The 15,934-nt window shown below is 44.6% G+C and overlaps 1 protein-coding gene and 1 long non-coding RNA gene across 2 annotated transcripts; both read right to left on the bottom strand.

The window, feature by feature from the left end:
- Positions 1-306: 306 nt before the first annotated feature.
- Positions 307-1,561, bottom strand: LOC121692267. Its single transcript, XR_006025245.1, has 3 exons — positions 1,477-1,561; positions 453-514; positions 307-354 (listed from the first exon to the last, which is right to left on the bottom strand). It is a non-coding gene; the product is annotated as an uncharacterized LOC121692267 (long non-coding RNA).
- A 6,012-nt stretch (positions 1,562-7,573) lies between these two features.
- LOC121697475 lies at positions 7,574-13,914 on the bottom strand. Its single transcript, XM_042079011.1, has 8 exons — positions 13,830-13,914; positions 12,808-12,869; positions 12,565-12,709; positions 12,224-12,276; positions 10,350-10,850; positions 10,054-10,191; positions 7,932-8,285; positions 7,574-7,737 (listed from the first exon to the last, which is right to left on the bottom strand). The coding sequence occupies exons 3-8, from the start codon at positions 12,567-12,569 to the stop codon at positions 7,574-7,576; spliced, it is 1,215 nt and encodes a 404-aa protein (XP_041934945.1). The 5' UTR covers positions 12,570-12,709; positions 12,808-12,869; positions 13,830-13,914.
- Positions 13,915-15,934: the final 2,020 nt, after the last annotated feature.

Below are 15,934 nucleotides of genomic sequence, written 5' to 3'. Positions count from 1 at the left end.
CAGAAGAGTTTGGCGCATGTCTGAATTTACACGGTTCAGCTTGTGTCTGAATTTAAACGGTTTACTGTCTGAATGTAGACAGACTGGAAGTCATATGCCACACACAACAGCAACGAAACACAAACAGGAAGCGTCAGAAAGACTGATTGTATCAGCACATCTTTCGAAAGCTAGGTATCAGAGTAAAACACAAATCTGCATGCACTTGCCTCATATCTCGAGTCGAGTGTGAAATCTTTGAGAGTATCTGAGTTATGTGGTGTTCCTCAATAATGCGATGATGGCGGCAGTACCAGATCACTTCTTGTTCCACGTGAGAGGATGTGAAGATGGCAAGCAAAGAAGGGACGAATACTAGAAAGAAACACAAAAACCTTTATTATGTGTGGCTCTGATCGACTGGTTTCAGTAGAAGAGAGAGAGAGAGAGAGAGAGAATTAGTTGGTCCTCACCCAAAAATAAAGGGCCACAACCCTGCGACCTCTTAACCTGACTTGGAATAATTCACTTCATTCTGAGAGAGAGAGAGAGAGAAAACACACCCACACAGACACAGAGAGAAGAGAGATGGTGGCAGAGAGCTTCACTTGAAAGAGCTTGTGTTGTGGTGTGTGTACGTGTATATGTGTGTGTGTGTGTGAGTGTTTGCGTGTGTGAGTGTTTGCGTGTGTCTGTGTGTGCGTGTGTGTGATGCACCACATTGACAAAGAAACCACATTGACAGCTTCATTCACAGACAGCACCACAGTCTGCCGTAACTTGTGTGCATGCAAAGCAGCAAGTGGAGGTGGCAGCAACAGAACTGAAACAACACACAGCCCTCAGCCTCTGCGCAAACCTCTAATGTATAGCCTTCTAACAATATACCTGAGTATAGTAAAGGAGGATATCATCAAACAACAATCTTTTACCCACGCAGAAAAACGACAATGACCAGGACCATGATGGCCTTTTTGCTAGATGGAATCTTAACCTAGCAGTTAGCATGTTACCATGTTATAGGCCTCATCTCATTGTGACTGTACAGCCGATTGTTTGCTGAAGAACTAGAAAGAGGTAACATACCTCTTGGCATACCACTGGGCTTAATCTACAACCGCTATTCTACATGAGAGAGTCCTTGATGGAATTTAAACTTTGTAGGATTCATAGCAAGTTGCCATGTTAGCATCTAAAAAGCTTGTTGTACGGTCAAGAGCTACAGTATAAAGGGGTTTAATCTCTATGCGCAACCATAACCTCAAAGGCAAATAATCTCAGACGACACTTCTACATGACACTTTCACCTCTAGGCAAACCATGCGGAAGACATCCAGCTGCCGATAAATGGAAGCCAGTGTGAGAGTTGGTTAACCACAGATTGTGTGTCAAGTAGTGACACCCGGCAGCTCATCCAAGCAAAAAAAAAAAAAAACAGTCCCAGTTGTAGCAAAGATGATTAAAACACAGTAATTACAGTTAAGTGTTGTCACTTACCAACATTGTTTAGGGCACTTTTCAGGAGAAGCTGCTACACCAGTTCCAAAACTCGAAGCTTGTTTTCTGACCTCCGTTCCTTCCTTTTGTATGTGGTGGAATGGCGGGAAACTGAGAAACTGAGTGGGAGTTGCCGCCCAAATGCCCTTTGGATATTAAGCAATCCACCCTGCTGCTCGCTAATATGCTACACCACTGCTCTCCCTGCCTGCAGTACTGTATGTGACTCAGCCTCTCAGAACAAACTACACAGAGACTCTCAAAGAAGATTCTTAAAGGAAATTCCAGATTTATGAGGGGACAGCCCTTACAAAACTGAACCAGGCAGTGTGACTTGACAAAACAGTGCAAACTCAAAAAATCCAAAACGGCAGAGGTACAGGCAGGTTTCAGTCAAAATCTAAAGTGGCAAAAACAGGCAGAGTCCAGTACACAGGTTGGCAGGCAAAAACACAGGCAAGGTTCAATCAAAAATCCAAGGTGGCAAAAACAGAGTTCGGTACACGAGTTGGCCAAGAAATACACAAGCAGATGAAACAAAGGGACTAGACGAGACTCACATGGCTGAACAGGCATAGGTTGGCAACAAAGCAATGCAAGGTCCAAGCAAAGGTTTCCAAAGGGTTGAGTCGAATTCAAAAGTACAAAAAAACAGGCTTAGGTCAAAAACCAGTAATCCAAAAGAGCATGAGCATACATGAGAATCCACTGTGACAATCTGGCAAAGAGTGTTCCTCCTGGTAGGGATGGGAAGTCTGACACCGAGGCACCGAAGCTCGTATCACTTCCGCGAAGCAATCTGCTTCGGCACAATGTATCGGAGCGCGTATCAAAGTTGTAAGGTCACGTGACTGATGACGTACGAAGCTTCGGACGTCACTGAAAAGTTTAAATGGGACATTTGACACAGGGGCACCGGTGCTTGTATCAAATCCCTAAAGCGTTACGGGTTCGATAAACCTGAAAGTCCCCAACACATATGTTTTGTTGCACAAGCACCCTTCTAAAATTGTAGCCCTACACAAGGACTTCACAATCCCCATTGTACACAATGCCCCATGTTTTCACAATGCCCTTTATATGTTTTCTGTTATCTGACACTACTGTGGTCATCTACAGCAATTAGCCTACGTTATTTTGCCATTAGTTTTTGCAAAACATCAAATGAAGTCTTAAACACAACCACAATAGAGAAGCATGCAATATCAAATAATGCTAACTCATGGCAATTATGAACATGGCGGGATTTGAACCGCGGTCGCGCGTGCGGTATACGAACACGCTACCACCCTCCCAAGGCCATTTTAAGATGTTCATGGAAACATAGCATTATTTAAAACCAAGCACATTACATTTTCAATTCAAATTATTAGAAGCATATCAAAACTATAATGTTTATTCCAATGACTGTAGGCCTAATAGTTTTTACTCACAAGGGAACAGAACACGTTGTCTCTCCGCTTTGTTTTACCAGTGTCAGAGAAGGGCCATTTGGTCGGCATGTGGCTTTGTCTGTGATTGTTTAATCGCTAATGAGAGCCGCCGTTATGTCTGCTAACCACCAGATGTCACTGTTTTGTATTCGATGCTTTGACACTTCGAAACATTTACGATACAATCAGGAAGAACCTTCCAAAGCCTCATGGGGCTTCATTCGCCCAACCCTACCTCCTGGCACTGCTTAAATGCTGTGGCTTACAAGGAGAGTGGCAACAGGTGTGACAGTGCATGCGCTGATGATTGGGCAGCTCCCCTGTCAGTCAGCTAGGAGCCAGGACAGAGGGAAAACCTGGAATGGAGTCCAGGAACAGCAGAGGCACAGGCAGATCACAGACCTGGAACGGAGTCCAGGAACAGCAGAGGCACAGACAGATCACAGACCTGGAACGGAGTCCAGGAACAGCAGAGGCACAGACAGATCACAGACCTGGAACGGAGTCCAGGAACAGCAGAGGCACAGACAGATCAGAGACCTGGAATGGAGTCCAGGAACAGCAGAGGCATGACAGATCACAGACCTGGAACGGAGTCCAGGAACAGCAGAGGCACAGACAGATCACAGACCTGGAACGGAGTCCAGGGACAGCAGAGGCACAGACAGATCACAGACTAAGTGGGGATTCTGGGCCGGACTGTGACAGTGTGTCTGTGTGTGTGTGTGTGTGTGTAAAAAGAATGAAGAGTGGTAGGGGAACCATGGTGGTACCAAAGCTACCATGAAGAACTATAGTCATGTTTATTTAAATAGCGCAGTTTAAAACAAACTGTGGTTTGGGGTACCATGGTAATAGTTCCTGCATAGTTACTAGTATAGTTACTGCACTAAAACCATAGGAAACCATGGTGGGCCAACGCTGACTGTGCTGCAGCCCTTGGTGAGACTTTACTTTGGTCAAAAAGGGCCTAGTGTATAGGCAAACGCATACCAAGGCCTGTACCACAATTATCAATGCTCAAATGACACCACAACTATCAATAGCCAAATGACACTACCAAAATAATGGTTTTTACTACCATATTCACACTCAATTCCATTCGAAACACTACAGTGACGTGGCCTCTCAGAACAAACCAAAAGACATTATAAAAGGGACATTTTTAGATGAAACTGGACAATTCAGGGACACCAATATAGGGACACTAATATAGGGACACTAATACAGGGACACTAATATAGGGACACTAATACAGATCAAATTGAGCTATTAATTGTTTTGTTTTATTTTCTTCTTTTTTCAGTCATACCTATGGTATAATTGGGGGCCAAGCAGCGAAGCTGCGAAGGCACCCATTGAGTTACTAGCTTTTCCTATTATTGGGGGCCAAGCAGCGAAGCTGCGAAGGCACCCATTGAGTTACTAGCTTTTCCTATTATTACACTTCTGCCATTGGAGTCTATGGCAGCCCATAGAACGCCTGGCTAAAAAGTGCAGATTTTTTGGCAGAAAGTTTCGGGACACTCCACTGACCACTCACACTCATTTACGGACCTCTAAACCCAGCCATCTAGCGCCACCAACAGGTCAAAATCTGGCCGAAAATTGAACCGCTGGGTCTAAAGTTATGAAATTTGGCACTTTGATTCAACACTGTCCCATCATCACTCTCACCAATTTACCGAACTCTATGCCCAACACTCTAGCGCCACCAATGGGTCAAAACTGGATTGTATTAACGCATGTGATCATTGAACGGTGCATCCGATTTTCACAAATCAAGCACTGTTGGAATCCCTGGACCGACCTAAGTTCAATGACTCCTATTACGTCACTTTCCGCCATATTGGACCTCCGCCATATTGGATTTAGTCCAAACTCTATGAAAAGTTTCAGCTGTTACAAATTTCATCCGATTTTCACAGAACTTGGCGGAGATGATCTTCAGACCGAGCCGCACAAACGATACTTGTCAGATTTTTTAATTTCATTTTTGTTTGCCCGTGACAGCCAATCAAATATGGCGATGAAGCCACCAAACAGAAAGTGGGCTAACATCTCGGCTATGCTTTAATGTATGAAGTCCAAACTTGGTACAGGGACTTGGTATCTGATTGTGAGGACGCACTAGGAAATTGGCATCATGTGGCCTCTATAGGGGGCGCTGTAATACAGGAAGTGAGCTTGTATCTCAGCAACGCTTTGGTGTACAAAGTCCAAACTTGGTATAAGGAGCTGTTACCTGATTAGGATGACGCACTAGGAAATTGGCATCATTTGGCCTCTATAGCGGGCGCTGCAATACAGGAAGTGAGCTCGTTTCTCAGCAACACTTTGATGTACGAAGTCCAAACTTGGTACAGGGACTTGGTACCTGATTGTGAGAACTCACTAGGAAATTGGCATCATTTGGCCTCTATAGGGGGCGCTGTAATAAAGAAAGTGAGCTCACATCTCAGCAACACTTTGGTGTATGAAGTCCAAACTTGGTAGAGGGACATGGTAGCTGATTGTGAGAACGCACAAAGACATTGGTGTAATTTGGCCTCTAGGGGCACTGTAACAAAGTAAATGAGCTTATTTCTCAGCCATTCTTTATCCAATTGCAATCAAACTTGCTGTGAGTGCTTGCTCATGGCATGGCAATGCCATTCCTGCTATAGCGCACTGCTTGGCCCCCACATTGCTGCTTGCAGCTATATTTATACTTGTACTAATACTATACTTATACATTATTAGAAGGAAACTGACGAAGTAGGATGATCTGTAGTCAGAGGACTTCATTACTGAATCTCTGACAATGGCAGTGTGTGTGTGTGTGTGTGTGTGTGTGTGTGTATGTGTTGTGTGCATGTGAATGTGTGTGTGTACGCAAATTTTTTGTGTGTGTGTGTATGTGCAAAGTGCAATGCTTAATACAGACAGAACAAACTATTGGCTTTTCTGCTTTTTATTTGTAGACGAGACATACAGACAGACACACACGCCAGGCTCTGAACACACACGCCAGGCATAAGTCAGCTTATGGCTGATATGTTGTACAACAACTTATCACAGTTATAAAAATAAATAACATGATGTGTGTGCTAGCACAGCATTCTAATTGTAAATTGTAGCCTGCTGTAATGCAGTTAATGGGATACTGTACAGAGTTGGGAAGTTATGGTAGGCCAATTTGGTGTGAATACACACACACACACACACACACACACACACACAGGGGAAATTCTCTCTCATTGTTGAGTAGCCTAAAGGTACGCACAGCGCGTACGGCCGTACACTTGCAGACGCGCTTTACTGAGAACATCAGGCTGCCGCTCTCTCTTTTTTCGAGCTCCGCTTTCATGTTTCCTAATCGTCTCGTGCGAAGCCATTGTCGTCTGTGATAGCATGCATTGATACGGGCAACGACACGTGACGATAAGACAACGCGGGCTTCACTACTGGTGGGGAAATGCATCAAAAATATCAAAATATCATATTATTGATCATATTATTTATATATAATATATGAAGAGTTCAGACGCAAAACCCTCTAAATCCGTCTGACCACGTTTCTTTTAAATGAGCATTTAAAATCAGGCTCCTATAGGTTTTTGCCTATAAATCGATATTTCAGACCAGGAAGAGAGTGGTATTTAGTGGGTTTTGAAGTTAAATTATTTGACTAACGTATACTATGTGTGGAGAGCATCCACTCACCATCTTTATCTAATTTTTGACGTAGGTGGCATTTAGAGGCTTTTGCACCTGAACCCTTCATATATATATGATCATATTATTTTTTGTCTTTTTTAAATGTCCCGCGCCGGGGCCCCCTAGTGGCCGGGCCCGGGGCTGCAGCCTAATGCCCAAACACACACACACACACACACAGGGGACACACACACTAAGTGGCCCTGGGTCTTGGTGTGCACAGGTGGACAATCAGTATGTCCTGTGTCCTGTCAGTATTTCCTCTGTCCTGTTAGTATGTCCTGTGTCGTGTCAGTATGTCCTGTGTCCTGTTAGTATGTCCTGTGTCCTGTTAGTATGTCCTGTGTCGTGTCAGTATGTCCTGTGTCCTGTTAGTATGTCCTGTGTCGTGTTAGTATGTCCTGTGTCGTGTTAGTATGTCCTGTGTCGTGTTAGTATACACATTATAACCTCACTCTCATACTATTCACCTCATTTGTGTTTTTGACTCATGAGACTTTTAGAAGCTATAACAATCACTTTGTACAAAGCAAAGCTGTGTGGGCAGTTAGACAACACTGACTGGCTTTTACTGCATAGACAGTCACTGCCACAGTGGCTGTATACTACTCACAGTGCCACTAGGTGGCAGTGTGTAATAAAGGAATCTCTTGGTCATTCACTGACCTCTAAGTGGTAAATGGACTGCATTTATAGTGCTTTTGTGGGGCAGCCGTGGCCTACTGGTTAGCGCTTCGGACTTGTAACCGGAGGGCTGCCGGTTCGAACCCCGACCGCTGTTGTTGCAGACAACTCACTGCGCCGGCATTAGTGTGTGCTTCACCTCATTGTGTGCTGAGTGTGTTTCACTAATTCACGGGTTGGGATAAATGCAGAGACCAAATTTCCCCTCACGGGATCAAAAGAGTATACTTATACTTCTTTCGTCTCCTGCGAGCACCCAAAGCTCTTTACATTGTCATGCCTCACATTCTCACACACACTGATGGCGGAGGCAAGGCGCCAACCTGCTCATCGGGAGCACTGGGGTTAAGTGTCTTGCTCAAGGACACTTTGACAAGGTCAGGAGGAGTTGGGCTCGAACCAGCACCCTTCCAGTTACTGGACGACTCCTCTAGCTCCTGAGCCACTGCCGCCACAGTGCCATATATTCAGTATAATTAGTATGCTATTCATGATGATATAATTCAGTCCATCTTCTACTATTATAATATAATAATAATAATAATAATAATAATAATAATAAATGTTATATAGGATACTATATTTAATAATAATACCATATGTTTATCATATGTATGATCATAATGTTGTTTTACAGACAGGTCTCCTGTTCACTCAGGGCTCTGTCCTGGTCACTCGGGCCTCCGCGGCCGTCCTCCCCCCTGCTGTGTTCGTTCCTGAGCAGAGGCTCCTGTTCTGGTGCTGCTGTGCTCTCAGCTGATCCACTCTGCTGGTGCTGCTGTTTCTTCAAGTAAGTAGTTGATCCATTGGGCTGGTCCTGGTCTCGGTTCAATGATCCATTCGGCTGGTCCTCGGTCATCACAACCGGTCCGTCCGGCTGGTCCTGGTTTCCCACGCTCTCCTCAGTGGGTTTCCCCATCACTCCATTCTCCACTGCTCCCATGGCCCCTCCCTCTGTGGCATCTTGATTGGCTCCTGCAGCAGATTTAGAACCTGTCAGTCAAACACAGTAAACAGCAAGCACATTCAGCGTATGATAACACTGGAATTATTGCAGTACAAGACTGCCGACTCGGACTCTGCATACAATCAGTGAAAACATAAAGCTATTTTGTATAAACATGCATCTAAAGCAGGGGTCCCCAACCTTTTATGTACCATGGACCGGTTTGATTCCTATTTTTTTTTCACGGAGGGTTCCATGTTCCATATGTCGGGGGTTCCATGTTCCATATGTGTTGTGCATGCGCATTACTTGAAAAGAACTAGCTCCAGTTATGTGTGAACAGTGAAGGTAACGATCTCTTAAACATGTGAAAAACGTGAACTTGAAGAAGTGAAAATTGAACAATATGAACTATGAATATTGAACAACTTGAAGCTACATCTATAAGTGTGAACATGCTTAACAAAATATGGGAAAACATGGGAACTAAACGTGCATTACGAATATAATCAGTGGGAGCCCTGCTTATGGAATAATAGAAGACAGTGACACCCTCAGTGTGTTTGAAATGTCCAGTCGATTGCGCAATTTGGTCTTAGTTGCAGTCATTGCCGAAAACCCGGCCTCGCATATAGGTGGTGGGAAATGGTAGCAATGTTTTCAGCGCTTTTACGGCTATCTCGGGATATTCTGCTTTGTTTTTGATCCAAAAGAGGTTTCAGAGAGGTTTCCTTATAGACACTCTTAAGACCACCGTCATTTGCAATTTCGATCAACTGCTGACAAGTTAGGACTATTCGGGATATTGACAAATGGGTTGCGGACCCACTCAGTGGTTTGCCGTGGATCTTTGGAGGATGGGAAGTAACTCTCAAACTCATTTGAAAGCGCAACAAGGTGATCGCGCACCAGCTGCGAGAGAAAGGGCCCTGCCTCAGTCTCTCCCAAAACCCCCACTACTGTTTGGAACATATCAAATACACCCCGATCCACTCGTCGTCCCCACAGATCAAGCTTGGCTTTAAATGCAGCGACTTTATCTGCCAGTTTAAAGACAGTCGTCATTCTCCCCTGGAGTGACAGGTTGAGGTCATTAAGCAACCCGAATATGCCACACAGGTAAGCGAGTTTTGACACCCAGTCCTCATCACTAAAATGTGCAGCCAACGGTGACTTTTTTTCTGTAAGAAATCTCTGCAGCGGCTCTCTCAACTCAAACACTCTGGCCAGTGACCTGCTAAAGATGCTTGTTTTTTGTTGCTCATTCTAGCAGTTTAGCTAACTTTGTGTGACATACCGTTCGCCAAGAACTGATCAAGTGAAGTGAGCTGACCTGAGGCTGCACAGCGCTGAAGGCAATATGTAAAAGTGTTGAAGGCGGGACAGACAGAAAATAGACCTTGCAAAATGCAAACATGCGTGCAATCAAACAACTGCATATACATAGGCCTATGCCATGTAAAAACGTGACATTATTGCGAATTAAATTTGGTTTAGTTTGCATGCATTTTTTTTTTAACTCATGTCGTAGGCTACGGCCCGGTTAGGAATGCGGCCCGGTGGTTTGGGACCGCTGATCTAAAGAACAGATACACTATATATGGATATATGAGATATATATATGTGTGTGTGTGTGTGTGTGTGTTTTATGTTTTTGTTGTCTGTAAGATAGTGAACCTAAGCAAAAGAGACTAATCAAAATCTGCTTAGAAGATCACAAAAAGTCTGAGAGCCTAAAAATCATGTAGAAACAATGAACCATGCAATATTGATTTCAACAACTTGTAGTGCAGTGATTAGAACAGAGGTACTCACGCTTTATTCTGGTGCAGACACAACGAACCGCAATGGCACCCAGCAGCAGCAGCACAGGTACAACCACAGCAGTCACGATCACAGTAGGGTTCTGATTCACACCTGCAGTCACGGTCACAGTAGGGTTCTGATTCACACCTGCAGACGATGGATTCAGTAAACAAAACAAAGCAAGTTTATTTACATTTCACCTGATGATAATGTATGTATATAGGACATCATCAGCTCAGGCAAGCAGGCATGTGTAAAATACCTCAGAGCAGGGAGCAAAGTGAAACATCAGAGCAGTTTCTCACCATCTGTCCTCTCCACTGTCCGTAGTGTAATCTCTCTCTTGAGCACATATTCCTGGCAGCCAGGAGTCACAAAACACTGAAAGACGGTGTTGTTGTCTCTCACAGACACGTTCCATAGCTGCACGCTGACGTCTCCCCCATCCCAGCGGCTGGTCCTGTTTCGGTACAGCGGGGACTGAAACTCGGGCTTCTCCTGACCTTTCCTCAAGTAGAGGAGCACCTGCTCGAGCACTTCCACTTCCTTCTCCGGGCCGGTTGGAAACAAAGGTGTGTTCTTCTCCCGAGTGTCTTTGGTTTGCACTATGACGCAGTTCTGCTCCAGAGAGCCTGGAGGCAGATGTAGCTGGCAGGACAACACTGTAGACTGGCCCAACGGCACCTCCACCAGGTCCTCTGGGGTCACAGAGCTGTCAGACTGGCCCAACGGCACCTCCACCAGGTCCTCTGGGGTCACAGAGCCTGTGGACTGGTGTGGAGGTACTGGAGCTGACATGACTGCTCCTGCAGAAACACAATCATTCACCATATTAGTCATACACAACCAGTCACATATTACAGTAAAACAGAACAAAATGTTATAGGTAGGCTACAGTCAGTATTGCCATCTCTTTAAAACTGCGGGTGTCATATCCCCCGTATCCCCTGTGCCGCTGGTGCACCTGACTGTGGTGCATAACTGTTAGCTTATTAGCATTATGTAGCCACCAGCACTACCCACTCATTCGAATCCAGCTGTGTGCAGGGCGGAGCCATGCAATTCAACACAACAGACGAAGACCAGACTCGGCACACGGCTGGATTTGAACCCGCGAACAGCTGCACCTTGGAGCGGAAGTCGAGTGTGTTGACAATTTAGCTAAAATCCCCCGGGTTGCTTGTGAAAGAAAACAATCAAGATGTGGCAGCTAACTCATAGACGGCAGTTCAGAGTTTGTGCCTTTATATTTTGTAAAATGTAGTGAGATATAGGCACTATTAATTCAAAACTTTGGGTTGGTAACCAATGAATACTGCTGAGCTTGTGTAAGCTGCGATTTAGTTTGACTAGATCTAACTGTAGTAAACAACGTCTAAATGTCTCTCTAAATGTCTCCCGCTGGCTAGTTTGCACCTCAGAAACGTGTCTGGTGGAACGTTTGGCTAGGTTTGCGAAAACGTTCCCAGGGGAACGTTTCGCTAATGAGACCAGGTTGCAGAATTTATGAATGAGGCGGAGACTAAGAACTCCCTGACGCCCAGTGGAGGACCATTTCCTCCGTCCGAGTCCATTAAGTCCACATAACGGGGCACCTCGAAGGGTGTTCTCCCGCTTATCACCCAGTTGCCATTCAATAATCATGCCTTTACAGCACACAAAGGAAACAACAGGTTCTGTTTACAAAGAAGCCGACTTGTTCAATTTGTTGTACATCTTCTTTGGCCCTAACAGTGATAGTGGTGGAATGATATGAGAGTAAAGTGAATGTAATGAAATTTGTTTTATTAGTTTATTTACAGTTGAATCCATTGAGCCTGCTTCCAGGCTCAACTGAAGTAGTATGGTTGTTATAGTTACCATTCATAAGTATTGGAACGGTGATTAAACTTTTTTTGAATTTTTTTGATTGAAATTTGTTTTATTAGTTTATTTACAGTTGAATCCATTGAGCCTGCTTCCAGGCTCAACTGAAGTAGTATGGTTGTTATAGTTACCATTCATAAGTATTGGAACGGTGATTAAACTTTTTTTACTAGATCTACTTCATAGGTGTCCTGTTATTCAGAATAGCCACCCCACCAGCCAATCAGAAAATTTCATCTCACCGGATCGATGTAAATGATCAGCCAAATCACAACAAAAACACTCTTCCTCAGAAAGAAACTCAGAGACTTACCACAAAAAAGCGTCGCCATCAGCAGCCAAATGCCAATCACCATGGTCCCTTGTCTGTGCAACATCCCAAAAGATATTCAGATCAAAAACAGATAAGGGCTTATCCACACAACACTGTATACACACAGCACTGCCGGAGAGTTTAGCATATGTCTGAATTTACACCGTTCAGCTTGTGTCTGAATTTACACGGCTTATGGTCTGAATGTAGACAGACTGGAAGTCATACGCCACACACAACAGCAACGAAACACAAACAGGAAGCGTCAGAAAGACTGATTGTATCAGCACATCTTTCGAAAGCTAGGTATCAGAGTAAAACACAAATCTGCATGCACTTGCCTCATATCTCGAGTCGAGTGTGAAATCTTTGAGAGTATCTGAGTTATGTGGTGTTCCTCAATAATGCGATGATGGCGGCAGTACCAGATCACTTCCTGTTCCACGTGAGAGGATGTGAAGATGGCAAGCAAAGAAGGGACGAATACTAGAAAGAAACACAAAAACCTTTATTATGTGTGGCTCTGATCGACTGGTTTCAGTAGAAGAGAGAGAGAGAGAGAGAGAGAATTAGTTGGTCCTCACCCAAAAATAAAGGGCCACAACCCTGCGACCTCTTAACCTGACTTGGAATAATTCACTTCATTCTGAGAGAGAGAGAGAGAAAACACACCCACACAGACACAGAGAGAAGAGAGATGGTGGCAGAGAGCTTCACTTGAAAGAGCTTGTGTTGTGGTGTGTGTACGTGTATATGTGTGTGTGTGTGTGAGTGTTTGCGTGTGTGAGTGTTTGCGTGTGTCTGTGTGTGCGTGTGTGTGATGCACCACATTGACAAAGAAACCACATTGACAGCTTCATTCACAGACAGCACCACAGTCTGCCGTAACTTGTGTGCATGCAAAGCAGCAAGTGGAGGTGGCAGCAACAGAACTGAAACAACACACAGCCCTCAGCCTCTGCGCAAACCTCTAATGTATAGCCTTCTAACAATATACCTGAGTATAGTAAAGGAGGATATCATCAAACAACAATCTTTTACCCACGCAGAAAAACGACAATGACCAGGACCATGATGGCCTTTTTGCTAGATGGAATCTTAACCTAGCAGTTAGCATGTTACCATGTTATAGGCCTCATCTCATTGTGACTGTACAGCCGATTGTTTGCTGAAGAACTAGAAAGAGGTAACATACCTCTTGGCATACCACTGGGCTTAATCTACAACCGCTATTCTACATGAGAGAGTCCTTGATGGAATTTAAACTTTGTAGGATTCATAGCAAGTTGCCATGTTAGCATCTAAAAAGCTTGTTGTACGGTCAAGAGCTACAGTATAAAGGGGTTTAATCTCTATGCGCAACCATAACCTCAAAGGCAAATAATCTCAGACGACACTTCTACATGACACTTTCACCTCTAGGCAAACCATGCGGAAGACATCCAGCTGCCGATAAATGGAAGCCAGTGTGAGAGTTGGTTAACCACAGATTGTGTGTCAAGTAGTGACACCCGGCAGCTCATCCAAGCAAAAAAAAAAAAAAACAGTCCCAGTTGTAGCAAAGATGATTAAAACACAGTAATTACAGTTAAGTGTTGTCACTTACCAACATTGTTTAGGGCACTTTTCAGGAGAAGCTGCTACACCAGTTCCAAAACTCGAAGCTTGTTTTCTGACCTCCGTTCCTTCCTTTTGTATGTGGTGGAATGGCGGGAAACTGAGAAACTGAGTGGGAGTTGCCGCCCAAATGCCCTTTGGATATTAAGCAATCCACCCTGCTGCTCGCTAATATGCTACACCACTGCTCTCCCTGCCTGCAGTACTGTATGTGACTCAGCCTCTCAGAACAAACTACACAGAGACTCTCAAAGAAGATTCTTAAAGGAAATTCCAGATTTATGAGGGGACAGCCCTTACAAAACTGAACCAGGCAGTGTGACTTGACAAAACAGTGCAAACTCAAAAAATCCAAAACGGCAGAGGTACAGGCAGGTTTCAGTCAAAATCTAAAGTGGCAAAAACAGGCAGAGTCCAGTACACAGGTTGGCAGGCAAAAACACAGGCAAGGTTCAATCAAAAATCCAAGGTGGCAAAAACAGAGTTCGGTACACGAGTTGGCCAAGAAATACACAAGCAGATGAAACAAAGGGACTAGACGAGACTCACATGGCTGAACAGGCATAGGTTGGCAACAAAGCAATGCAAGGTCCAAGCAAAGGTTTCCAAAGGGTTGAGTCGAATTCAAAAGTACAAAAAAACAGGCTTAGGTCAAAAACCAGTAATCCAAAAGAGCATGAGCATACATGAGAATCCACTGTGACAATCTGGCAAAGAGTGTTCCTCCTGGTAGGGATGGGAAGTCTGACACCGAGGCACCGAAGCTCGTATCACTTCCGCGAAGCAATCTGCTTCGGCACAATGTATCGGAGCGCGTATCAAAGTTGTAAGGTCACGTGACTGATGACGTACGAAGCTTCGGACGTCACTGAAAAGTTTAAATGGGACATTTGACACAGGGGCACCGGTGCTTGTATCAAATCCCTAAAGCGTTACGGGTTCGATAAACCTGAAAGTCCCCAACACATATGTTTTGTTGCACAAGCACCCTTCTAAAATTGTAGCCCTACACAAGGACTTCACAATCCCCATTGTACACAATGCCCCATGTTTTCACAATGCCCTTTATATGTTTTCTGTTATCTGACACTACTGTGGTCATCTACAGCAATTAGCCTACGTTATTTTGCCATTAGTTTTTGCAAAACATCAAATGAAGTCTTAAACACAACCACAATAGAGAAGCATGCAATATCAAATAATGCTAACTCATGGCAATTATGAACATGGCGGGATTTGAACCGCGGTCGCGCGTGCGGTATACGAACACGCTACCACCCTCCCAAGGCCATTTTAAGATGTTCATGGAAACATAGCATTATTTAAAACCAAGCACATTACATTTTCAATTCAAATTATTAGAAGCATATCAAAACTATAATGTTTATTCCAATGACTGTAGGCCTAATAGTTTTTACTCACAAGGGAACAGAACACGTTGTCTCTCCGCTTTGTTTTACCAGTGTCAGAGAAGGGCCATTTGGTCGGCATGTGGCTTTGTCTGTGATTGTTTAATCGCTAATGAGAGCCGCCGTTATGTCTGCTAACCACCAGATGTCACTGTTTTGTATTCGATGCTTTGACACTTCGAAACATTTACGATACAATCAGGAAGAACCTTCCAAAGCCTCATGGGGCTTCATTCGCCCAACCCTACCTCCTGGCACTGCTTAAATGCTGTGGCTTACAAGGAGAGTGGCAACAGGTGTGACAGTGCATGCGCTGATGATTGGGCAGCTCCCCTGTCAGTCAGCTAGGAGCCAGGACAGAGGGAAAACCTGGAATGGAGTCCAGGAACAGCAGAGGCACAGGCAGATCACAGACCTGGAACGGAGTCCAGGAACAGCAGAGGCACAGACAGATCACAGACCTGGAACGGAGTCCAGGAACAGCAGAGGCACAGACAGATCACAGACCTGGAACGGAGTCCAGGAACAGCAGAGGCACAGACAGATCAGAGACCTGGAATGGAGTCCAGGAACAGCAGAGGCATGACAGATCACAGACCTGGAACGGAGTCCAGGAACAGCAGAGGCACAGACAGATCACAGACCTGGAACGGAGTCCAGGGACAGCAGAGGCACAGACAGATCA

This window comes from Alosa sapidissima, chromosome 2 (assembly GCF_018492685.1).
Source record: "Alosa sapidissima isolate fAloSap1 chromosome 2, fAloSap1.pri, whole genome shotgun sequence".
In the NCBI taxonomy this organism is placed as follows: domain Eukaryota; kingdom Metazoa; phylum Chordata; class Actinopteri; order Clupeiformes; family Clupeidae; genus Alosa; species Alosa sapidissima.
The sequence above is the reverse complement of the archived record's forward strand: the minus strand, read 5'-3'. Positions and strand labels throughout refer to the sequence as shown.